General features: G+C 40.8%; 2 protein-coding genes across 2 annotated transcripts; one reads left to right on the forward strand and one right to left on the reverse strand.

The window, feature by feature from the left end:
- Window positions 1-1,538: 1,538 nt before the first annotated feature.
- Window positions 1,539-15,154, reverse strand: CFI (complement factor I; the record flags this gene model as incomplete). Its single annotated transcript, XM_080344067.1, has 12 exons — window positions 1,539-1,756; window positions 3,677-3,778; window positions 4,865-5,133; window positions 5,863-5,978; window positions 6,571-6,674; window positions 7,169-7,207; window positions 8,374-8,490; window positions 10,040-10,150; window positions 10,882-11,060; window positions 12,261-12,405; window positions 13,233-13,551; window positions 15,095-15,154. The coding sequence occupies 12 exons, from the start codon at window positions 15,152-15,154 to the stop codon at window positions 1,539-1,541; spliced, it is 1,779 nt and encodes a 592-aa protein (XP_080200193.1).
- Window positions 15,155-19,335: 4,181 nt separating this feature from the next.
- On the forward strand, window positions 19,336-25,893 carry GAR1 (GAR1 ribonucleoprotein; the record flags this gene model as incomplete). The annotated part of the gene is made up of 6 exons (XM_080343337.1): window positions 19,336-19,516; window positions 19,597-19,751; window positions 20,726-20,785; window positions 21,196-21,331; window positions 22,257-22,376; window positions 25,706-25,893. The coding sequence occupies 6 exons, from the start codon at window positions 19,336-19,338 to the stop codon at window positions 25,891-25,893; spliced, it is 840 nt and encodes a 279-aa protein (XP_080199463.1).
- Window positions 25,894-26,938: the final 1,045 nt, after the last annotated feature.

Genomic DNA, 26,938 nt, shown 5'->3' on the forward strand with positions numbered 1-26,938 from the left:
TGTCTTTGTCCAGTTCTGGGTCAGGTGAGGCAGTAGCAAAACTCCCTGACTGCACACGGCAGGATCCAGGTCCTGGGTGTTTGTTCTTGGTGTTACTGCTTCACACTTCTGTATATTGGTAGAGGGAAGTTGTGCTAATTGGAGAATCTGGTGAGGGGCGTTATGACTGAGAGTATTAATTTTTAACTTTAGATTTGTAACTTGGTTTTGTAGAGTTAAGTTTTATGTATAAAATATTGACTTTTCATATATTCCTATTGTTGCATAAATTGTGTGTATATCTGTATAAATACACACAGGCAGTAAAACCCTACTTGATGTTAACCATTTGTTGGATACCAGAACTACGTATATACATAAACAGAGAACTTAAGATAGTAAAGATACTTTTCATTTAAGTTGAAGATTCAAGTTTTTAAATTCCTTTGTTGTTTGTGACCAGCTGCAGTTAAAGCAATAAAACTTGGAGCTACAAAAATTGTCCCAAGCTGCATGATCAGATGAGTTGTATTAACTGGATAAAAATTGAGTTTGTAGCTGAAAAAAACTACCACCAAACAAAGTCATTATTTGGGTAATTGTTGCATTACAACAAACCTCATGATCATAGTCAATCTATCAGTTAATAGATGGTCTGAAGTCCAACTGCCAAGCAAAGCAGCATCCTGTGTGTTTGTAGTGACCTGGACCTTGGGATGATGGCAGTTCTTTGAAGTGTTAAAGTGCTCTGGTTGCTGTTGTTTGTGTGAAGTTCACATATTGCCAGTGCAGTAATTTTTCAGCGTGGTTGTCCGTTTTAAATAAATAAACATCCACAATTGAAATGCAATGTGAAATGTGGGGAAAAAACCCTCCAAAGTAACAACAAGAAAAAGCTATTTTCATTTCCCAGCTTTTATTAGAGACTTCTGCTGTGGACTCTTGTGACTGTAAAGGTCTCTAGCCACAAAGATGATAGGGAGTGGAGCATCTCCCATGTGAGGACAGGCTGAGGGAGCTGGGGCTCTTTAGTTTGGAGAAGAGGAGACTGAGGTGTGAGCTCATTAATGTTTATAAATATATAAAGGGTGAGTGTCAGGAGGATGGAGCCAGGCTCTTCTCGGTGACAACAAACAGTAAGTCAAGGGGCAATGGATACAAACTGGAATATGGGAGGTTCCACTTAAATATGAGAAGAAACTTCTTCTCAGTGAGGGTGACAGACACTGGAACAGGCTGCCCAGGGAGGTTGTGGAGTCTCCTTCTCTGGGGACATTCAAACACACCTGGACACCTTCCTGTGTAACCTCATCTGGGTGTTCCTGCTCCGGCGGGGGGATTGCACCGGATGATCTTTTGAGGTCCCTTCCAATCCCTGACATTCTATGATTCTTTCTACAGGCTTCTGAAAAATTGTGCTATTCATAGAATGTTAAGAATTTTCAAAATATATTCTTTAAAGATTTGTACTAATAGTTGCTGAGTTACACGGCTGCTGATTGTAAAATAGGACTAGTGTTCATTTTTGCGTGGGTGATAAGTATTTAATTTTCCGAGCTTCAGATATTATACCGTGAAATGAGACTCCTTGTCACATGGTGGCTAATCCAGTCATAGTAGCTGGCGACTTTTGTGTAGACGCCGGGGTGACCAGCCTCTCCGCAGTTCTCACCCCAGCTCACGATACCCCAGACATACGCCACATTGTCTGCATCAAAACAGACCAAGGGTCCTCCTGAATCACCTTTGCAGCTGTCGACGGAGCCATCGTAAGTACCTGGAGGAAATAAAAAGCAAAAATAAGCTCATGTAAAAGCTAACACATGAAAAAGAGCTCAGGAGCTTTTTCAGGTCCACGTCGCTTCCCGACAGATATTTGCCAGTGAAGGAGGTTCCTAACCTCTTTGGTCTATTATTTCTCATCTATTTTTAAGTGTGGGGCCTCTCTGTACATTTGTGGCTGGCCTAAATTCTCATCGTTAGTTTTGATGTCAATGGTGTGAGTCTTGTTTTACTGTATGCAATAGAGAAGAAAGAATGCAGCCATATTGCCTATTATATCATTAAACTTAGCCCATGAAATGTGTACAAAAGCAGGAGGAAAAAGGTAAAAACATCAGTGGGCTGACTCCTATGGAAACAAAGCTGTTGGAAGATGTGTGTGTCTGCCTTTGGTGTCCTCTCTACCTGATAATGCATTGGCCAGTTTCCTCTCATCCCTGAGATGAAAATAATTTCTCTACCAGCTCTATGAAAAGAGGTGGGCAGGTAAAGAAGGAGAGTGTGTGAACACTGGAGCAACTGGCTCTAAGTGCCCTCCCTGCAAGGTCTGGGTCACAGTGTGGACCTTCTGCAGCACCAGATCGTGTGCAGGATCCAGGGCTCTTCACAAGTTCCAGTGCTCACAAAACTACTCGTTTGCAGTTCAGCAAATATAGCGCTTGTGAAAAAATGAATTAAAAGTGGAGGATGTCATATAAACAGAAGGCACCGCTACAGAGCTAAAATATGATTTACGCTTTGTCCTGTGCACTCAGTGAGAGTTTATTGCTTTCTAACGCCCGTACTACTCTTTTCTGCTTGGTTGATTTACCAGGTGTGAAGGAACCCATACTAAGTGTGAGCCTCCAAGTTTTTCAAAATGTAACTTCTTTCTTGAATCTCTACGTTACTGAGAAAGCATTTTTGTGAAATTTTCAGAACTGGAATTACTAATCCTATAAAATAGTATTTTATTGCTTTTACTCAGTTTAAGTCATATTTGCTTGTATTATATAACTGGCTCCCATGGATACTAGCCCTTAATTCCAGAGTTTCTGTTTATATCAGGGAGGGGAACTTAACCCTGGATACACCTTTTCTGATGTTGTCCAATGTAATACTGTCTTTGTTCCCTCTTTGTAAAGTATGATCACTTGAGATACATTGGAGATCAAGAAGATCAGTTACAGAACTTACACAATAGACAAACACAGTGTCTTATAGATGTCATACTGAATTTATTGCAAATGATTTGGCTTTTATATCTGTTTTCTTCTCATTAAGCACTTTGTTTATCTATTGCCTTTACTTTTTGATTTAAAGAACTGTTGAAACTATCTGCCCTGTAAGTTGAATACTCATTGCTCTTTTAGTCATGTATTTGGCAATACATTTTGTTATTGGAGAAGCAAAAAAATGTGTATTCATAATCCTTATTTTAGTAATAGAAGTGGCAACAAGTTTCCTGGCCAGACTAATCTTAGTTTGAAAAGTATTTATCCTGGCGTGCAGTGTGGTGGTATAATAGCAAATGTCTAAGCAGATGAATAGTCACGTTCTAGGCAGCAGGATGTCTAATGTACTCTAAACCCAGCATTTGCCTAAATATGTTGCAGAATAAAATGTAGTAAAGGTAGGGAGTTCAGTGGGCTGCAAAGTGCTTGTGTATTTAGTAAACAAATCGAATTGTATGCCAAAACTTGCCCACATAATTGTAGAAACTTGGCATGCTGTCATCTTAACGCTCTTTATAAACAGATATATAATGGTGGCTGCATCCCAGGCTCCAGTGGCTAGTAGCATTTTGCTAATGGTGATACTGTGGCAGTTGGTTTATTGTCTTTCCCAAATCTTAAAGATTCCCAGATGCTATGTCTGACCTTATAAACAGTGGGTTTGGTGGTAGAGAAGTTATAGTAAGAAAATTGATGCTTGCCTGCACATGCCATTTGTTCAAAAAATCGTCCCGGATACAATTCCGAACAGTTCTGAAATAAATTAACGTTGCCCCACTTGAGGATATATTGTTTGGTATAACCTAGAAAAAAAAAAGAACAAACCTTATTAAATTAAAAATGGTAAGTAAGTATTAGACACTTTTAATATCATAAATTGAAAGTTATATGTTTGCTTATCTACAGAGCACAATCTTCAGTATTATAAACCAGATACCTTAAACTGCCACTAAGTTACCCCAAATTAATTGCAGTACATTGGCCATATGTTTCAAAATAAAAGCAGAGGGGTTTAATTGCAGTGTTAAATATAGTATTTTCATTTTATGACATCTTCACCCTTTCTCTTTCCTTGTATCCCTCATTTTTTAATGTGGTTTCCATATCAAGGTTATTAGACAGCAGGAAACTGGTACATTGTTTTTCATGAGATGGAGATGTGGCTCTGATCATCCTTGTTACCTTTTTTCCAATTCTGCTCTATCTTTTGGGGATGAAGGGACCAGATATTGAAGATACAGGTGAACCACGTGTTCATAAGGTTAAGGAGATCCTCTGTTTCGTTCTCTGTCCATTTGCTAATTTGCTTTGTGGGCTGTTATGGAGCATGAACAGAAGCCTCACAGTCAGTATGCAGGAGCGCCAACACCAGGTTGTGATCACTCTGATACAAAACAAATGCTTCCCAAATCTTTGAAAGCTTGATTGCATTGGGCTTATCTGTCCGTGCACAACCTTCTCTGGGCTAAACTCCAACGTGGCTGAGACAAGATGTGCCCAGTTCTGTAGCTTTTGGCTGCAGCTCAGACCCTCTTGGGCAGGGGACAGAGGACGGGCTGTGGGACACTGTGAGCTACTGACCGCCACTTGTTAAATATCGTCAGCAGGTCTTAGATTGGCAAAAGGAACATTTCTTAGGGTGGTTTTCAAGCAGGAGTGTCCTCCAGATCAATTTCCCAGTGGCTGAAACAGCAGGGGCAGCCGTACAGAAAAGAGACCCCACAGTGACAGCCGAATGCCAAAGCACAGCCCGCGTTCTTTGTACTCAGCTTCTCCTGAGTGCTTTGTGCACAACTGGTCTTCAGCCTTGTCAAAATGAAGGCTGGTCACAATTAGAAAATGCTGTGATGCAAATAATACATTCTTGTAGTGAGCACTAAAGCAAATACCTTTCTCTAGTCCCCATCCAGAAACCTTGCATGTGTCCCCAGGCCTGAACATGTACTGTGACCAGGGGACACAGGCAGGGGTGCTCTGTGCCAGGGAACATTCTCCTTTCCCGCTCAGCTCCAGCAGAGCAATGTCATGTTCGTAACTTGACGCGTTATACTTTTCATGGATGATCAGCTGTTTCAGTGTGAATGTGTGTGTCCCTTTGTCGTACTCTATTGTATCCAACAGTCCAACCCAGACACGGTACAGGTGAATTCTGTTTGCCCTGGAAAAAACAAAACAAACAGTGAAATACAGTATGTTTCAGTACTTAACAGAAGCACTGTGTGTTTCAACTCGCTGTAAACTTTTGCAATACATCAGAGTTTCTCTAGAATAAAAATTCATACTATATACATACAGTTTCTTTCTGCACATGACGTCCAGGTTTTTCTGAAATGTAGCAGACACAAGGCAGATGACACTTACTGCTGACTACTGCAACTAATACAGATAATATTCAAGGCCAGGCTCTGTGTTCAGTGCTGTGACAAAGAGAAGGCAGGTATGGATGCTGCTCTGATGGCAAGTGAAGGAAGAGTGGGCAGATGTGAGTGGGACACCGGGACTGGCAAATCTTCCCTGTTTGCTCTTGCTTGTTCTGGGGAATGTGTGACCCCAGGGACATGCTTGAGAAGAGATTCTGGACTTCCCCAAGGCACAGAGAGGGAAAAGAGGTGGTTACGGTGAACCTTTCCTGCCTGCCTGCTGTCTGACTGAAGAATGCTATGTCTCTTCAAACTCATCATTGCTTTTTCATCTTTCTGTTCACTGCCAAAACATCCTGCTTTCTCTGAATCTCCCTTGTCGTTAACGTGAGTCAGTGCTTTAAATTGTTATATTCAATAGCCAAACAGGAATTAACAAACAGGTAGCTGAGAAGGGCAATGATAATATCCAAATCAATCTTTCTGCCTTGCAAGAAGAAAATAACTCTGCAGTTGGTTGTTTTTACCTGACGCAGTGTGCAGCGGTCAGAACCCAACAGCCACCAATGTAAACCCCTCCGCAGTACAGTGTTGCACCGTCACTGCCGGCTTCTGTAATCGCCACTTGCCAAGGGAATTCACCCTGTTCAAACAACAAACACCCAAATAATGTGAATTCATAATAATTGTAGTATTTTTAGTGCATAAACGGAAACACAGTTCTTGGTATCACCTCATCTGCTATCCAGAAATTGTGAATTGGGCTCCACCTGATATAAAGGATGTATAATCTAAAATGCAGTAATTTTGTTCAATCTCCTGACTTGGTGTGATACCTCCTCCCCTCCAGCTGTCATGAAACCCGTTTTAGCCAGAGAAACAGATGTAGAACCTGACCTGGTGTGACTGTGTGTAGCATTTTTTACTGTATTCTGTTTCAAAGGCACAAATTTAAATTCTGTTTTGTCGGAATTGTTATTTCTAGCTATATTACTAAGGATTTTTCTGAATCATTTTCAATGTGTATTTGTACTGTAATGCTCAATTTTGCAATTCCATATTTTACTTTATAAATTGTTCTTCTCTTTACTTTTGACAGTGCAATGCCATTACTGCTGCAAACCATGAAATCAGTGTTGTAGCTGATGTTATTTCTATACATTTTAACAGAAGGACATAATGCCCATTTAAATTGATGCCGAACGAACTCATATCTGGTAAGGGGTTTTTTTTACCTTTCTTGCAGTCTCTCCACCTACGATTCTTTTCCGTCGAGTTAATGTGTGATTTGTAAGACCACAGTGTACTTTGGGAAGAAATGTCTTTATCCTTTTTCTTTCTTTAACAAAAAGGAAAAATGTGTCTCAGAATTCAGGTATCCATTCTCTCTATCTGCAGACAGGTTTATCTTTATCTTGAGAATCTGAGTGCTGTGAATATGCCAGCAGCTGACGTAGCAGGAAAGAAAAGACCAAAAATTTTGGCATCTGTTCTTGCTTTGAATTTTTTTTATGTCTTAGCATCACATTAGTTCTCATTTTCCCCTGCTACTTGCATTCAGGCAAATAATTTTAAGGCAGTTCCCCTACATTTGCTGAGAGTTTGCTTCCACCAGTTGCTAAAACGTGCCAATGAGGGTCCTCAGCCAGGACAAATTATTATGGCATTCTTGAGATTAGTGGAAAGTGAGACAAATAGTAAGCCCCAGAATGTGCATTACTAAATCACAAAGTCCAAATATCTGAGTGTTCTGGATCTGGCCAGCTGACTGGTAACTAGAAAGCTACTAAAAAGAGGGTATGCTGTTGTTTTCGGAGGATTAGTTACACTTACCTTTGTCCATACTGTCATTTTCAGCACCTTTGTATTTGCCTGTAGTAAAATAACAAATACTAAAATGTTGGCAAACATTTGAATTCGTTCTATTACTTGAATATATGTTTGTGTGACGAAATCGTGGTACACATTTTAAATGCGTAGGGGCACACCATTTCAGATGGACAGCAATACTCCCAGCCTGCTGCCTGCTTGTTCCTTTCCTACTAGACACTCTTTGGCTGCCTCAGCCTACAAATTACCTACATCCAGCAGATACTTATGCATAACTATGAGACATCTACTCCACTTCCCATGCCTAGAGAACCCTTCTGCAAAGAAACCCCGATGAATGACCCTTTTCTGGTGTTCTTGGTGGTGTTTTGTTTGTTTGTTTGTTTGTTTAATCTGTAAAGTGATATCCCATTCTGATGCTGCCTCATCAACCTTTAGGAGCTTTCTAAAGCCCAAAGGAGTATTAGGTAACAGGATTATTTTTCCCCCCCGATTTAGATGATGCTGTTATGTACTGTGTGGGTAAGGGAGGGTATTCAACATGAGAGGTAAATTAAATGCTCTTTAAATCTGGTTTGTCATCTTTTATTCAAACAAAATGCCCATTGAATTCAGTTCCTAAATGGAGGCTGAGGATTGAGTCTGTTCTCATGTTACTGACAGTAATGTTTACCTTTAGAGTTCAGTTTACCTTTGGCAATTATCATCTACCAATAGTGTTTACCCTTTGGCTTTAGACTTTGTCTCTTATCAGAGCAAGAAAAAAACATTCTCATTTCAACCCAAAATCTTTTCACCAGTGAGGGGAACAGCACAGAAGAATTAGTATATTGACAAACTAGTTGAATTCCTCATTTGTGAGGAAAATATTCTTGCCCGCCCTGCCTACGCTTTCTTAACAAATTGGGGATACCAGTTTGATAGATGGCCATGTATGCAAAAGACATAATCTGCCTTAAGCCTCCTAAAACATCATCTGATTCTTCCTTGCTCTGGTTTTCTTGCTATACCTTTCTAGAATGAAAGGGAAGAAAGTTACGTAACCTTTTCTTCCTACCATGTAAAACATAACATTGGGAAGACTAATTCTTGCATGCACTTGGGTTTTGCTAATCTGTTAAATAATTTAACGGTATGCATTATGTAGTTTCTAATTATAATTGAGCAGAATGAAAGGAAAGAAACAAAAACATCTTTCACAAGGAAACCTGCACAGAGAACTCGAGCTTCATCCTCTCCTGTGAGGCAGTCGATTTCTTTGTTGCAGACATTCTTATTTGGAATACAGATATTTGACCGACAGTGGAAACTGTTGTCTCTGCACTCTGTAACACAGGAGAATTACAAACATAAATCACAGGATCATCTGATTCAGCAACCTCACATAGTTAGAGTGCTTTTTAAAACACAAACAATATAATATCCATGCTATGAGGGACTTGGCTGTTCATTAATTGATCACGAAAGCGGGCTCTGCAAGTGTAAAACAATGAACACTTGGCTCTCCTCATTGTACATCCTTGGAGTTTTAAGGGTGTCTGTTACCAGTTCAGTGTTGTACTGGTAGACTTGGTATCACTCCTTACCAGTTTCATCCACAGAACCTCAGCCTCATACTCATACTCAGCCTCAGCCAAAGGACCCCCAGTTCTGCCAGCATTACTGAATGTCTCAAATGAGGAGTTTGTCATGCTTGGGTCAAATTTCCTCCCAAAATCAGAGTCCAGGCTGGCTTAATGATGGAATGATCTAAAAGCAGGGTTAGGAATCAAGAATCCTATTTTGAAGACACTGGATTTAATAACTTATTTCTTCTAACATTCTTGATTATATGAAACATTATTATAAACCTCAGAACCCCCTTCCTTTTAATTCCTGTGATCTCTTTGTATGTTATCAAAAGCAAAGCAGTGTTCTAATTTATGGCAGGTTTTTTTTAGCTACTTTATGATCTTATGTCAATCTACTATTTAAGGATATATGTCTTTAATAGAAACGATTGTTCTCTAGAAGTATCCAGATATCCCAATATGATCCAAAGAACACTGAGCTCAGTTGAAATAGTTCTTTTGATTCCACGAAGCATATTTTTCAAGCCATACAGTTGAAACAGCACTGGTTTGGTCAAGTGGAATCTGAATAAATGACCTCCAAATATATGAAGCCACAGGCATTTTTTTAATAAAATGCCTGGTACTGTGTTTCCCTGACTATCAGATTAAATTTACTGACAGTTGCAAAACTACAAAATCAAGGTTATTTAGAGGTAGTGATGGGATTTGTAGCCCACATTACAGTTTGGCACCTGAAACCCAACTTGTGAGAGTGTTCTCCTGCATTCAGGTCACGCTAGATCCATTCCTTGTTTATAATCAAAATTATTGTACCTGGAATTGCAGATGCTGAAAGAATGACTGTTCATGAACAAGCAATGTGACAGAAACTGATCACAGATATTCTATGGGTAGTCTTGCATTAGTAATAAATTTTAGAGAGATCTTACTTTGATTTAAAGAGAGTTAATTGGAAAAATAGTGTCTTGTTTAATTACTATTGATTTTTCTCAAGTGAAAATATGTTTTCATTCTAACACAGCTCATCTTCTTTGTATCACTGTTCTACAGCCTTTTAAATAATCTCATTGTATCTCCTCATCCTCTGAGAAAGTCCAGATGCTCAGAGATCACTTGTCTGCTTGAAAGCATTATATTATGCTTACTTTTTTATACTTGCGTATACATAAACTATGGTTTGATTGTCTTAATGTAGTGACTTACTGGAAAAGCTACTTTAGTTGTTCATCACTGTAAATATTCTTTGGAGGTGGTTTTCTGCTGAAATGATTTTGAAACAGCGGAGAAAGGAAATTATTACCTCTACAGCATAGTTCATCACTCAGGTCTCCACAGTCATTGATCCCATCACAGGTTTTAGTCAGAGAAATGCACTTCTTGTTGACGCAATGAAACTCACCAGCGGAACAAACTTTGCAGCACAACAAAAATGAAGTTAGTGTGGGAATGTCTATAGGCTCACAATTGTCCACAGGAATATTCTGCTTGCACTTTTTATTCTATCAGCAGTTTGGCCTATCAACAGCAGGCATGCTGGGGACTGGTAATATAAATAGGAATATTTTTTCCTTGTTTTGGTTGCCTTCTCATCAAGCTTTCAATGTGACCACTTGTTTTCCTCCTCCAATTTGCTGTAGCCTGGCAAAAGGCAACTTCATTTCTTGTATACAAGGACTAAGCCAGAAATGATGGGTTCAAACCCACTGTAAATGATTCAGGTGATGGATGTTTCCCCCCCAGAAGGAAGTTGTCCTGGATCTATGAGCTTCCGTGGCATAAGAAAAACCTGAAACAATTCATAGCTCTCCTAACCAGCAGCATTTCAGGCTGATGCTTATCAGTGCCAAAGAAGACCCACTACAGAGAAGAGAAAGCTGCTGGAAGTCAAAACAAGGACTTGATTCTCCTTGTACCAGTGACAAACCGAGGAGTCCCGAAACACACCAGAAGCCACAACCAGTTCTGCTGTAGCCGTGCTTGTGCTGGTGTCCTGATTGATCTCCTTTGGAGACAAAGCTGGCAGTAGGAGGTTGTTTTCAATGCAGATTTGCTGTGGCTGAGAGTTCAAGAAACTAGGTCCTAATTATTTAAACTTAAAACATAAAAACCCCAGATACATATAAAACTAAAAGGCCTACTAACCTCTGAGATTTTCATGGCACTGGAGACTAACAAATCCCTCATTACTATCTCTCGATTTCACCTTTATGTGACATTCAGTAAGACTTGTCTCTAGGCCCCTGCAAGTTATTTGCAGACAGTGCAACGAATTTAAGGCAGATTCTGTGATGCTGGAATTGGCTTGGTAATGTTCAGCACCTCTGTGAAGATATAATAATAACAACAAATTATATAATTTCACAATGGATTGTGCACTGCTTTTATTGTTGAGAATTCACGTGTTTTTCCTCAGTGTTCAATTTTGGTCATAAAGGTAAAACAGTGTGCAAATTTTTGCAATTGCTGCATAGAACTGTCCCTAAATCCATGTGTAGCTCTATGACAGTCACTGTGAATCGTGATGGATAGAAAAGTCTCCTTATGCAGCAAAACTTGTAAGCTCAGATCTCTATCTCTGTGTGGACACAGGTGAACTGTAATTTGGAAAGCATCCTGCATGGAGTCACGTATCTTTGGTGTCATCAAAACCAAGGCATATTGAGGAAGCTCAGGCCACTGCAAGGATGAGATTAGTAAATTTTATCTCCCTTGGTTTTAACTGATCAGTATCCTAACAGTATATGCGTCTCCTACCTTAAAGAAATATGGATTGAATAATAAGTAACTAGAGAGGCTTAATATGGGACTCCAGGGCTGAATGCTCAGTCCCAGGACAAACCCTTCTCTGCTGTTCTACGGAGATATTGATCAGGACTAGGAAATATTTGCTTCTCACCCTGAGGGGACAATTTAGGGCACTGCAGTAGCAGTTTTACTGAGTTAAATTAGTTGTCTATGTGTGACATCGTTATGTACAGGATATAGAGTTGAGTCTTTATGAGGAGCTGAATGTGCAACTCAGGTCATCGGTGCGGTCGCAGGAAAAGGAACAGGCTCTGTGTGGCTTCAGCCATCCCTGGGGACAAAGCAAGGAATGGCAGTGGGGCAAGAGGTGAGGAAACAAACATGGTCTGGTTCTTGTTAGTCTGGCTGGTGCAAGTGGCAGCTGATATGAGAAACTTTTCTCTGCATACAGCTTATTGCTCAGAGCTACTGGGGATGGGCCTTCTATGCACTTTGCCTTAACACTGACCTGAGATAAAACCTCTGCAGTGGTCTTCAGCTTTATTTTAAAAGTTATGTTTTGCATAGTTGTCATCTGTAACAAAACACAGAAATCTATGTTTTGGCTTTCACTCCTCAGGTGTCAATTTAAGAAGCTTTATCAGAATATTGTAGCCAATACATTGTTCATGAGGTTTCTGTCTTAACTGTTGGCCGGCTGTGACTGACACTTAAGTAAGCGTTGCTACTTTACCAGATCTCTTGCAGTTATCTTGAGACAAATTCCCCAAACTTACGATTCAAAGCCAAGATGCCTGCAGGCCACGTTTGCTTCATTCATAGTCCACTCACTACCACATACAAACATGGCATTCTTTTGATTCACAGGTTTTACTTGAAGCAAATGTGAATCTCCATGGTCCACAGAGATTGCAAATGTTTCTATTAAAAGAGAAATTTAAAAAATCCTCAAATAAAATCATATTATATAGATGTATTTAGTGGAAGGACAGCACTGAAACAAATCAGGGCTAAATTTGTATTGACAGCCAAAGTTCATCTGGGACAAACAGTATATCAGGAGTCAGAAGCATCAGGTATTATTCCTGATTTTTCTCAAGATTGACTTTGTGGCTTTGAGCCTGACAGTTTTCAAAAAGACATCATTTTCAGGACAAATGAGGGTAATGGTTTCTACCACATAAGAGTACTTGGAGGTCTAACAAGGAAAGGTTAGACCGTAGTGTAAGACTTTCATTAGAAGACTTTTGATAGCAATCGGTAACACTTCAAGTGAGATGGCCAGATCTTGCTTCTCCTGCCTGTTAGCAAAACTTCAGCTGTTTGCAGGGAAGGGAAGGTCCTCAGCCTCACTGAGGGGGGAAACCATATAGAGAAGGTGCCAGGAACTCAGGGAGCCTCTCCCGTCCTTTTCGGTGGAACAGGTACAACTGAACTGCACTGCCCTGATGGGCTGGGCTGCTGCTTCTATGGGGAAAGGAAGGGAGGGAATGGGATGGTGCTGGGACAGAGACTGGGCAGGAGAGCCCTAGGACCAACTTGCTGCTCTGGCTGGATCAGCGGAGGTTAACCCGGGCCTGTCAATCACTTTATTTTTATGAAAATCAACAGATACTGTCCATTTTCAATGACCGCTCATTTTCTGTTTCATGTTCTCATTAGTGCAAGGGAATGAACAGACTTTCTGAGCTGTAAATTGTAAGTGTCTCCTTGGCCACAAATGAGTGACTGATGCATTTTGGACGCACCTTTAGATGCACATTTTCCCTTGTGCAGAAACTTTGCTTCTGGACGTTGGCACTCGTAGCTCTTCAGTTGACAGTAGGTATGGAAGTACTTTCCATTGGCAGAGCAAACTGAAGAGCCATTCTTCGGGCACTGGTAGGGGAGCTTACAAAGGCATTTTCCCTCCACACATCGTTCCCATGGGTGACAAAAAACTTTCTCACAGGACTTGTGTGTGTATTGGTTGCTTAAGCATTCTTTTATGAGGTACGGGTCTTGCTCAGCCGGCTGGGTGGGCTCAACCTGCTGAAACTGGTTTTCTTTGGCATTAGATGATGCATTCTGCAAGGCACAACATTTTTTAAAAAGGGAGTAAGACTACGAATTGCACCAAGAATTCTGCAGATGCCTTTACTAACCTCAACAAAGTGTTTGTTTATAAACCTTCTTCCTGTCCTATGAGCACAAAAGTGCTAAATATTTATAGTGTTGATTCCCTTGTCTTTGGCCATCTCGTCTTTCTGAGGTCGGGTCATTTACCTGTGATCTTCACTCTTACTGGTCTCCCACAAACTTTACACTCGTTACTCTTCAAACATCAGCTGAAGTGCACAGCAGATCATAAACATCTTTTAACCCCATGGTTTATAACACACCACAGCAATAGGGTTGTAAGCAAATCAAAACATAAGGGGACTCAAACGCCAGAAAAATAAGAGAAGTAGCAACTTGATTTTTTCTGAGACTTTTTTGGTTGGCTTTGTGTTTAAATACCAGCTGTAAATATTTATGAACTACTTAGAAGCAAATAAAGAAATCTAAAGTTAATGATCTGTTTCGCTGTGTGACTGCTGAAGTAACAAGTGTAAGTATCTTGAAGAAATGTGAAAATTAAGTTCCATTCCTTGTCATCTCTTTTCCTGTATCTTGCAGAGCAGTGGATTTGCAATGTGGTCATCCCTGGGTGGCCAGCACAGACCCTCCGTCTGCCTGCCTCTTGGTGAGCGACTCTGCACCTACATTTGTTCAGCTCTTTGTGGCTTTGTTGCTGCTTTTGCTCACTGAGATCTATGGGTAGGAAGAATGTTGAAACATTAAAAGTATACATGGATGGTCTTTGGGTAAAAATAGGAGAGAAAAGTTAGTTAGTCCTCAAATGTGAATTATCAGCTTTGACTGCGTCTGCTGAATCAATAGAGCTGAAGTTTAAAGTTCTTGTGAAGAAATCCTGGCCATAGTAAAGTCAGTGAGGATGTTGTTGAGGCAGAATTTAATGCAACAAAACCCCTTTTAATGGTAGTGTAATCTTACTAATTCCTTCCTGCTGTTCTCAGGTCGGTAGAATCCAAACTGTGAGCCAGATCCGGCTTGGCAGAACTCCCATATTGCACTTCTGAATAGGAACAAAAGGTGTTGATTTTTATCTCAGGGTTTCTCCAGAAGACTTGGGGCGTTCTGAACGCTCAGCCCTGATGGGCCTTCTGGAACGCTGCTGCCAGAAGAGATTCTGCAACAAACCTTCAGGCATTACGATATACCACACTGCCAAGTTAGAAGACTGTCATCTCATTTCTCAAAAAAGGGGGGCAAGGAAAATTGCAGTACTTTTCTGTGATCAACCATGCTTGCAAATTAGGGTTCGGATAGGATCACGATTAAAGTATTTTCCAGAAGTCTGTTAGCATAAACGCCAGAGACAATCAAGACATGAAAAACAAATGGCAAGCTTTAAACATTCTAGCTGGGCTAAAACAAATGCATGAAACACAAATACTACGAAAGGAAACTTAAAAAAATAACTGGTTTTGCTTCTATAACAATAAACTGCTTTTTAACTGTTTTTTTAAACATATCTTGCTGCTGCCACAATAAAATAAATTCTTACCTCTGATCCACAAAACCAAAAGAGAGACAAGAAAACCAAGAAAACTGGGACCACAGTCATGATGAAATTTTATCTGCCTTCGTAGACAAATTCCTCTGGTCGGGACTCTTTTGGATGTCAGTTGTTAGATTTGTGTTTAATTTTTAACCCTTAGTAAAATATTTTAAAGAGCGTTTAGAAATAAAGTACAGGAGCCTCAACTATTACCTGGTAAATCTGATCTCTCCAAAAAGATCCCACCTCAATTCAACTGTAAGTGCCAGGCGAGATAACGAAAGTAAAGCCCTTAAAGTAAATGATTAAAAGGAAGCACTTATTAAGGACGCATATTGCCTTTGTTTGCCAGAGGAGGTTGGCTGAATCACCATGCGGGTTCTCCCGATTGCAGGCATTCATCTTTGCCAAATTGTTGTTGTTACGGGGGTACCCCAAAGTCACTTTTAAACGGACAAGTAGTTCCAAAACAGACTTTATTCTGGACGGGAAAGTGTAGCAAATAAACTAACCAGAAACAGGGTTTATACAATTACTTAGCACTCCGACAGCATAAAATACATGTTTGGATATCAGTTGAGGCTATTGGGGTACAGCAAAATAATAATGAAGATCCACAGCATGCATGCACACACTCACAAGAAACAAACCAGAGCCCTCTGACTCCGGGGTACCCACAAGAAATAATCACTCGCCTGGGTTAGGCAAGGACTCAAGCTTGCCTGGTTAGGCAAGGACTCATTCAAGGAGATACCCAGTAAATTACTACTCGCCCAAACGAGGAGGTGAGGCGCGCTCAATCCCGGTAAGTCTCTTTAGACGGCGTCCCAGTCTAAGGAGAGGGCTCCGGTTCACAGACCCACTACTCTGAGAAGACCACTCCCACAGGGATCCCTGTTTTATAGCCAGGTCAGATCTGGCTGTGGGCATTACAACATGGTCCAGAAGCTTTGCAGCTACTCTGGGCACCTCCTCTGCTAACGACCCTGTCAACTGACTCAGGGTCCCATTAAGGTGTCCAGTTCTGGGCCCCTCAGTTCAAGAAGGACAGGGAACTGCTGGAGAGGGTCCAGCCTAGGGCAACAAAGATGATTAAGGGAGTGGAGCATCTCCCTTATGAGGAAAGGCTGAGGGAGCTGGGGCTCTTTAGTTTGGAGAAGAGGAGACTGAGGGGTAACCTTATTAATGTTTATAAATATATAAAGGGTGAGTGCCATGAGGATGGAGCCAGGCTCTTCTCGTTGGCAAACAATGATAGGACAAGGGGTAATGGGATCAAGCTGGAACACAAGAGGTTCCACTTAAATTTGAGAATAAACTTCTTCTCCGTGAGGGTGACAGACACTGGAACAGGCTGCCCAGGGGGGTTGTGGAGTCTCCTTCTCTGGAGACATTCAAGACCCACCTGGACATGTTCCTGTGCGACCTCACCTGGGCGTTCCTGCTCCCAGGGGGATTGGACTGGATGATCTTTTGAGGTCCCTTCCAATCCCAAACATACTGTGTGATACTGTGAAGGTGCTAAACGAGCCATCAACTGTCTCCTTGAAGGCTCCCGATCTCCGGGGAAACGTGGAACTGCCACAGTTGTAAAAGATAAATGTGATTTTGTGTAAGAGGTATGTATCATAGAATCATTTTGGGTGGAAGAGACCATCAGGTTCATCGAGTCGAACTGTAACCTAACCTAACTCTAGCACTAAACCGTGTCCCTAAGAACCTTGTCTAAATGCTTTTTAAACCCCTCCAGGGATGGTGACTCCACCACTGCCCTGGGCAGCCTGTTCCAATGCCCAACAACCCTTTCTGTGAAGAATTTTTCATAATATCCGATCTAAACCTCCCCTGGTGCAACTTGAGGCCATTTCCTCTTGTCTTATCACTTGTCACTTGGGAGCAGAGCCCAACCCCTCCATGCTCCAACCTCCTTTCAGGCAGTAGCAGACAGCGATCAGGTCTCCCCTCAGCTCCTGTTCTCAGGCTGAACAGCCCCAGCTCCCTCATCACACTTGTGCTCCAGCCCCTCACCAGCTCTCACCTCCCCCGCACCCTCTGCAGCACCTCAGCGCCCTTCTTGCGATGTCTTTATAGAGAATCCCTCCTAACCATGCAATAATGACCATTCTCGCTGGATTACAAACTCGTGTTACATTATTTGTATAGAGTATTTGACAAACACCCGGACTTGTGGCAGCCGGTTTCCAGGGGCACTTTAATCACAGCCGGGGTACGGGATGGGGCCGGTGGCTCAGGCGCCTTTCCCGGTGGATGGATGAACCGCGTCGTGCTCCTTTTGCGACGGTGTTGATTCATTTACGGCAGGCAGCTCCGTTTCCGGCAGCGGGGGCGGTTCCCGGCGGCAGCGGCAGGGGCGGCGCGCACGTGGAGGTACGGGACGCGCGGGACGGGGCTGGTGGCGACCGGGGGCGCCCTTCGCGGGGCTCCACGTACCAGCCCCGCGGGTGGCGCCCCGTGGGCCTCCAGAGCTGCGTGGGGAGGTGCTGTGGGTTTGCACGGGCTGCTGTGGGGCTGGAGAGGGTCGTGTTCGGCCCTCGTGAGCGAGGAACACGCTGCCCCCGTGAAACGGAGGAATGAACTGCAGGCAGTTATGCTGTTAAGCGACGTTTATTTTATTTCCCCTCAGCTCCAGCAGGACAGGGAACTGCTGGAGAGAGGCCAGCGCAGGGCAACAAAGATGCTGAAGGGAGTGGAGCATCTCCCGTGTGAGGAAAGGCTGAGGGAGCTGGGGCTCTTCAGCTTGGAGAAGAGGAGACTGAGGGGTGACCTCATTAATGGTTATAAATATATAAAGGGTGAGTGTCAGGAGGATGGAGCCAGGCTCTTCTCGGTGACAGCCAATAGTAAGACAAGGGGCAGTGGGTTCAAACTGGAACACAACAGGTTCCACTTAAATTTGAGAAGAAACTTCTTCTCAGTGAGGGTGGCAGAGCCTGGAACAAGCTGCCCAGGGGGTTGTGGAGTCTCCTCCTCTGCAGACATTCCAACCCGCCTGGACACCTTCCTGTGTAACCTCATCTGGGTGTTCCTGCTCCATGGGGGGATTGCACTGGATGAGCTTTTGAGGTCCCTTCCAGTCCCTGACATTCTGTGGTTCTGTGACTAACAGCGCTGGGGAGCACTGGGGTTCATCCTCCATAAATGCTCCAGGGACTAGATGCCCTTGCATTGCTTATATTCACATAATTATTACATATGCATTACAGTTTTTGAAAATTTTTACATATAACACATCTATACAAAGACATAACTGATGATATTAGTTATAATTGTTTAATTTCTTATTTACAGTAGTAAACAGTTATTTGGTAAATATAATAGGCTCAGGCAGGATCTCTCAGCAAGGCAATTTTTTTAATAATGCTATTGCAACACCCGGTGTTCTACCTAAAGGTAGGCACACATAATAGGGCAAAAAGCCCCTGCTTATATCCTCCCAAAATCCCAGCTGCAATTCCCCTCCTCTGTTCCCCATTGGTTGGTACTTCAGGCTTTACAGACTACCCGGACACCTGCCTCAGTTTACATACAATACCCATTCCTTTATCAATCTATTTAAGATATTAATTGCTAGTACTTTGGCTACCCTTTCCCCTAAATTAACTTGTAAATACAGGTGTCAGTATGCATACAGGTATCCGTATGTATTCTGGGAAGAGACCGTGTTTTACATTAAGGATTCATAGTCTGATGTCTCTCAGTCCTTTTCCCCTGCTGGGGTCAGGTGCCAGGTCCTCAGTTATGTAAAAGCACCAGTTCTTTGTTAAATGTTCCTTACATCTATTAATTATTAGTTAAATATAAACTAAGCACTCTGCTTCTAAAGAATGTATCACTTAATCTTCTGTCTGCCTCTTGTCATGCAGAAGGATCTAAAACTTGAAAAGTATCCCCTCGTTTTTGCAGGTGGTCAGAAAGCATTTATCTCATGTCATTCGTTAATGATGGGTACGTCTTTTATAACTTAATCACAATATGCATCAATTTAGCAGCTTCTCTTCACCTGCTAGTCGCTTTTTACAGGTGGTTGTTGCAGTGGATGACAATTTAGGTGTAAACTTAATTTTTCATGTGCCTGCATGTGATTTTTTTTTTAGTGAGGACTGAAATGGTTAAGCAATCATTTCACAAACAAGGCTGTTGGGAGACCGTAATTCTTACACCAAGTCAAACATGAAATATCTTTTTAAACAGCTGATTCTTGTCCACAATTTAGGAGGCAGTAAAGAATGTCTTTTCGTGGACGAGGAGGTGGAGGAGGAAGAGGAGGCGGCTTCAATCGTGGAGGAGGTGGCGGTGACAGAGGTGGCTTTAATCGAGGTGGACGAGGAGGTGGCTTTGGACGGGGAGGTGGACGAGGAGGTTTCAACAGAGGCGGATATGACCAGGGGCCTCCAGAAAGAGTAGTTTGTAAGTTACCTGAAGATATTACATTTACTTAATTCAAAATGACTTCTCCAGATCTTTAGCTTGTTTGCTCTTTATTTCAGTATTGGGAGAGTTCATGCATCCATGTGAAGATGATATTGTTTGTAAATGTAAAACAGAAGAAAACAAGGTGCCTTATTTCAACGCCCCAGTGTATTTGGATAATAAGGAACAAATTGGCAAAGTGGATGAAATCTTCGGACAGCTGAGAGACTTTGTATCCTTCAAAAAATGTGTGACGTACAATACTTGTTTTTTAAAGGCTCGTGGATTACTGAATGGAACTTGTCTAGGATTTTAAAAGAGTTGAAGGCTTGACTACCCGTTAGATGTGAACAGTCACAAGTCTAGCTGCAACTGTTGGTGTCAGTAGGTGTCTCACTCACATTAAGTGTCTATCTTAAAGTACTTTATGCCCGGCAGAGGTTTCCAGTCAGTACCAGTACTGGCAGATGTCTTTTGGATCCATGGTGGTTCGAGATGTTACTTTTTCTAGCTACCTGACCAAATTTTCTGCTGTAGGTTACTCACCTGTAACAGTTGGGTCAAGGGAGCAAGGGATCTTTTGTGCATTAGGGAACCTTGCTCATGCTTCAGCTTATTACATAATAATAAAGGTGAGTTTCTGCTAGGATGTCCTATTGCTCATTGTCTGGCTTATTACTTAAACTGCCTATAAAAGCGCATGTGTGCTAGATGTTTTCTTGCAAAGCGAACTTGTTGAGACAGGGGCACTGGGTCCATTCTGTTGTAGCTGCCAGAGTGACAGAATCTGTGACAAAAACAGATCAAGCGGGTGAGTAACCCTGTAACATGGCATCTAAGTTGTTCCACACATCCTTGATGTCACCCTGGGGCTAAAAGTGTAGTCACTTGCTGTACAAATCTGTTTCTTTACAATTATGTTTTTATGTACTCTTTCCACTGGTATGTTCTTTGTTTGCTGTAATACATAGACAGAAAAATCATTTTGCCACAAAATACCATATTTGTAGCTATGAAAAAACCCTGAGGAAAATTGAAAATAGTTTCTCTTGATATTTTAAGTGTAATTTTTCATTTGCAGTGATGATGTTTAGCTTCATTATAAAATACTGATTTAGAAAATGTCTGAATGTGCGCTTCATATGATAATTGAAGTCACTGTCTCTAATGTTTTATTGCTGATATGTTCCTTAAATAAACTAACAGTATTTTTCAGTGAAACTTTCCGAGAACATGAAAGCCTCTTCATTTAAAAAACTGCAAAAGGTTAGCAAGTCTCAATAACAGTACTGCATATCATCAGTTAGATAAATCTACTCTATATTGTCAGATAATAAAAGCTTTATTAAGTTTTTATTAAGTTTAAAAGCTAGTTGTCCTTTGTAAACATAAGTATTCATTTGCTCTTCCTTTTTACTTTTGTATCTGCCACATTCTTCCTTTTCCTCACTCTGCAAAAAAGATGTAACAAACGAAACTCATGCAAATATCATCTGTATTTTAATAACTTTATAACATTGTGATTTATTTCTTGTGTGCTTTCTTTATTTGACTATTTGCAGAGGATGATTTGATATAAAGGCTTAAGACCAGATTATGGATATTTTTAAAGGGAGATTTTAATGTACTCTGTAGCCTTGGCATTTTCAAAGCTTAATGGAACTCTCTTCCTGCAGTTTTATATTGATCCAGCAAAGCTGCTGCCCCTTCAGAGATTTTTGCCAAGGCCTCCTGGAGAAAAAGGTGCTCCCAGAGGAGGTGGTAGAGGAGGACGTGGTGGTGGACGTGGAGGAGGAAGAGGCGGTGGTAGAGGTAAGATCCCAAGAATGAAAGCTGCAGGATGTTGAGTTTTCTTGATGTGGGGTGAGTTGTTTGTGGTGTTTGGTTGGTTTTGGTTTTTGGCAGGGGGTGGAGGGAAGGTTTGTGGTTTTGTTTGTTTTGTTTTGGTAAAACTCCAGTTGAATGCTTGAATATAAACAGTTGTATTGAAAATAGAAATGTTATATGTATTTCTGTTTGATGGTTCAATGGAAGAGACAGTGATATCTTTTCAATGGCAAGACTTGGACTTCTGTAGCTAGCTAAAGAATAGCTTCAAAGCACAGAGAGGAGAGTATGCTGATTTATAACCAAGACAGAATGCGTGACTACTAAGCAAACTTGTGGTAAAAGCTTAATATGCACTCAGAACACTCAGTGAAAGCTGTATTTTTAGTATGTTCTAAAAATCTAGTTTGCACAAAATACTTGAAATGCCGTGTTTGAGAGAAAGGGTGAATGGCCTGGTCAGTCTCATCCTTCTTTGCTTTTTGAACATCAGCTGCGATGTACTCCTTAACTAAAGCTGCAGTTCAGTTTCTCTTACATCACAGTTCTTGCATCTTCTCCCTACCCTACCCCTTTGTGTGCAGTGAGGCACAAGTGTTTCAAAGTTCTTTGTTTTCCTTGTTTCAACATTCTTTTGAGCTACAAATAATTAGTAATTGAAATTATTTTTTCAGTCTCATGAAAAAAAGTTATCGTGGAGTTTTCTTAGTGTATTTTGGATGTTGTATATCAAACAATACCTGAAATGCTGCAAAGGTTCCCTAGAGGAGACGAGGTCCTAATTTGTCCAGCAGTTGACAGTTTCTGGTTTTTTGTTGTTCTTTTCCTTTCAGAAGCTGTCAATGAAATAAGTTGTTATGCATAACAAAGACTTTATATACTCAAAGTGTGATTTCTTTCCTATGTTCAGGAGGATTTGGAGGAGGAAGAGGTGGAGGAAGAGGAGGAGGAGGATTCAGAGGTGGAAGAGGTGGTGGAGGAGGAGGAGGAGGGTTCAGAGGAGGAAGAGGCGGTGGAGGAGGCTTTCGGGGTGAGTTTTTACATTGCAATAATAAGAAAGGCTCCCAGTTTCTAAGGGTTTTAAATATGAAACAGAATGTTGTATGTTTTACTCTTTTATGGATGTTTATAGTTTTATGTAAAAAGTTTCTGTGCATCGTAGTAACTAGCTTAAACCAAAGCACAGTATTGTGCATATTTTGATGCTTCTGTAAGACCATGCTAGTTTTTTGCATCTAGAAAGGACGGGTGAGAACAGATAATGATTATAAATTATTTTATTCTATCACCTCATTTACTGTTATTTATATAATGTATTTGCTTTAAATGAATCTAATATGTGGATTTTTGGTGTATTTTTCTTTTCTCTTAAAATAGGGAAAGGATATTAAAAATGGAGCAAGTATCTCCCCTCTGTCTTACTGTATCATCTGCAGAAGTGAAGAACAAGGAAGTTTTTTGTAAAGGACCTTTAAAGAGTTCTTTTTATAAAGAAGTTGAAGCTGTAAAATGAGTTACTATTACACTTAATGACCATTGTTCTACACATGAGGAGAGTGTGGCCTTAAACAAGAACTGAAGACTGCTCAGAATATACTTGAGCTTTTTTAACCAAGCCAGGATTCAATGTTATTCTTAAACTGTTTGTTTCTGAGAAGCAACATAGTCAATGCTTGACTTCATGTTGGAGTTTGGAGTAAACAATCAGTTGAAATGTGTTTTTAAAAAACCCTACGGGTTCACTACGTGCACATTTGTCAGTATGAACCTGTTACCTATGTGTGACTGATCCCTGCTTATCTTCTTTTTATATTGAATCTTCTGGTTTTCTCTAAAGTGGACGTGTCACTTAAACAACCTTTGTGAATGCTTTTTTCTAAACTAAACTTCAAAATTTCATGTTGGTAGGATTTTTTTTATATGTAACAAGGTATAAAGGCAAAGGAAGATAGCAAAGGATATTCTGTGGGTTTTCTGTATAAATCTCAATGAAAGCCAAAGGCATTAAGACAGGTTCTTCTTAGAAGCTGCCGTCTGATGAATAAGACAAGGCTAATACTATTCTTAAGTCACCTATTTGCTTGCATAGGGCTAAGATTAGAAAGCCCATCATAGGGCTTCTCTGCACACACTGCGTCTGGTTACGTATTGCTTAAAAAAGGCATGAAGAAGTTTGCATGAGTCTTGTGGTCTCTTTAATTGGATTCATTATGAGGATTGCTGAAAAGCTAGTAAATGTCTCTTCTGAAAGATGGAAGAGAACAGGGTGCCTCTCTACTCTTTAACTTTGGAAATGGAATAAGAATAAAGAAGTAGAATCTCCCTAGATTTCATCGGAGCCAGGAGTCCACTCACTGACTCTCATACCAAGCGCTTTTGAAAAGGGGTTTGTAGAATAATCTACACAAACGTATCTTTTTCAGTGTGGAAAGATGTACATTTAGGAATTGATCATACTGTTTCACTTTTTAATTGATGAATGCAGTAACAGGCAGGTATATTAGCCTTCTGCTTAACAAAAAGAAACAGGTAATTTGTCAGTGCCAGGATTCGACAGTTACTGGTTATTTTAACAAAATTGAAACAAGGTGAGAAAACATGTTCAAGAATTCAGTTAAGTCTGACCAAATGCTGTGTAGGATAATAGATTAAAAGTGTTTGTTAGCTTAAAAAAACCCAAACAACCAACAACAAAAACCCAAACAAACAAAAACCTACAACAAAACAAAACCAAAAAACAACCACAACAAAACTTGGGAATTTCTGCTAGATTTGCTTTTGTGACAAGAAACTTAGTCTACAGTTCAACCACAGCACTATCAATAACTGAGGGATACTGTTTATTTTCCTGGTATTGCTACAGAGTGAACTTAACCAGATCAGTTAAATCCAGACCTGAAGATGTTTAGACTTTTGTTGCTGTTTATTGCTGAGCCTAAGTGACTTAGGCCTCTAATTTGAGGCATTGTAGAATAGCCCTTTTCTAGACAGAATCCTATGCAAGTTGTTGCATCTCTGGTACACCATGTTGCAGTTGAACTCTACTAACCCGCGATGAAGCTGGAATTGTTATTACTTTTGACATATTTGTAATTGCATCTTTCACTGGTGCTTCAGAATTGTAGGGAGCTGACTTGGACTTTTCTTTATTCTTCTGGCTTTGGAATACCAACATGATGGAATCTTCACTCTTACATGCAAATTCATGCTCTACTTTACTGTTCTCACTCCATACTTTAGGGACATACTTTTTTCCCAGGGTATCAGAAGACTGTACTGCCATCACCTTTAAATTGCATGATGTGACAGCTGATGTTTCAATTGCGTGAAGCACCACCTTGCAGCCTAGGACAAGAAGCATATGCTTTGGATCTCACAGCAGATGGAGCAGTGAGTCAGCCTGAAGCTGTTGCAAGGCCAAAGCAAAGAATACATTTGTGTGTAGAGGAGTTAAAGAACAATATCTGTTGAAGCTCTGGAGGAAAATGTCTCTTGCTTTATAGAGAACTGGATTGCAGTCCCAGATGAGAAGTGCATGAGCAGCATTATGGCATGCCCTGTGCATACAAACAACATTGGATGGGATTAATACAAATATCTAGATAAAATTTATAATCTTAGAACTTTGTGGAGGTGGTAGGACATTTAGATGCTGATGGAATAATGTCCTTCATGACTGAGTGTGAAATGAGCTACCATATGTGGAAGCAGTGTCTGGAAATGTCTGCAATGTGGTGATGCCTTTTTAAATTATTTTTTTGTTGTCCTTTCCTCATTAAGACAATATGTTTTACCTGCAGTGTAGTGCTGTATTGAGCTAAAATACAGGTTCCCTAATTTTACATGACACCTTCCTCTCTTTCTTGAACTTTTAATTCAAATCGTATCTGTAATTCTGTCACTCTATTCCTGATCCTAATAAGTGAAGTGTCTGAGTTTTATATAGGTGCTTACAGGTATCCTGGGCTTTTTCTACAGAGAATAGGAAAAGTGGGCTCACCAGCACTCTGACAGAAAAAGGTGTTTGCAGACATGGGAAGTTTGGGGCAGTTCTAGTGTCCAGGGCAAAAAAAGTCACAGTGCAGTCTGAAGCGAGGGGTGAGGGGAAGGTGTTAGTGGCAGCGTAGGCTCTCAGCAATTTGGCATTCACTGGATTCCTCCTCGCTGGCAGCCTTTGGGGCTAATGTCTGGGCCACCTAAAGAACTTCCCACCTGTCACCTACTCCAGCAGCACAAAGGGACGTCTTGTGCAATATGCCTCTCAAGTCAGGAAGGCTTCAGTGCACCCTGCAGTGCTTGTCTTCCCACCCAGGATGCAACAACAGTTGTATCACCTGCCGGTCTCCTCAATGTCTGCAGGTGCTCACTGTTGGCAGAGGGAGAACACTCATGGACCAAGTCCTGTTTTCAAAATGTGGTTGCAAGCGAACATGTTGGCCGCTGCAATATTTGACCTGGACGCAGGGTCTGACTTTCAGCTGATTTTGAAAATGACAGCTGGTAAATCGCTAGGATCAGATTGCTTAAAGGTGTTTAGAAGACCTTGAGCCATCAGTTCTTGCCACATTAAAATTCTGGCTTTGTATTTTTTCTATTGGGATCGAAGTCCTTGCTAAAAAGAAGGTTATACATGGGTGAGTATTTAAAGCCAAAGTTGTTACCCACTGAGAATGGCTTTATTCCCCCTGCATTTGTTCTTGGAGGGATGTTTTTTCTCCTTGTGTTTTCTGTAGTTGCTTGGGTAGGATGGTTCAATACAGATGATCTATATCATAGATCTGTTATGTTACTTTGACAGAGAAATGTGACAAAGTGAAGAAAATAATTGGGATATTTTAATGTGTCTGCAGCACTGTCTGTTGTAGAAGAGAAGGGATTCTCCCTCGCACTGACATGAAGTTAGGGACGTTTGCCTGAAGCAGCGCTGCCTGATCACATGCATAGTGGTACAAAGTTATTTGCACTTTGCAAAGCATTGTTTTGGCAAGAAAATTTGTTGTTTTCTTTAAAAAAAAAAGCATAGCTACTGCTTGAGGGATGGCAAGTCAAAAGCTTTGTGCAGTCACACTTTTAGGGTGTTTTCTTCAGTGAATTGAAAATCTTTTTAGAGTCAAACTTTTCTAGTCACTTTAAATCTAGTAAAAGTCTCTGTGGGGGAAGAAAAAAGTTGTTAATGAATATGTTTTCCATTGGGTTTGAGTTGTTTGCATATGTGGAAATAAGATTCAAGGTAAATTCTGCCTTATAGAGCCCTCTAGTGGTGATGTGCTTAATAAACTTGGGGAGGAGATTGTTTTTTTAGTGTGGTTACCACTGAAAATAGGAAAGAATTTTTGGTATTGTGCCTTTCATTCATTCGTTTGTTTGTTTGTTTGTTTGTAACGCAAATGGTTAGTTTCTCTCATCAGTTTCGAACTGAAATATACATTAAATATACACATAACTGAAAGGAACTTGCTAAATCTCGTAAGGAGTTTTATGTTGCTCCATATATATGTATATACACACATAGATACTTACAAATTGAAAAACGGACTTAAATAGAAATCACATTTTATTGCTACTGATCTGGGACAAATGGGAAGGAAAAGC

Source organism: Nesoenas mayeri (genome assembly GCF_963082525.1).
Source record: "Nesoenas mayeri genome assembly, chromosome: 4".
NCBI lineage: Eukaryota > Metazoa > Chordata > Aves > Columbiformes > Columbidae > Nesoenas > Nesoenas mayeri.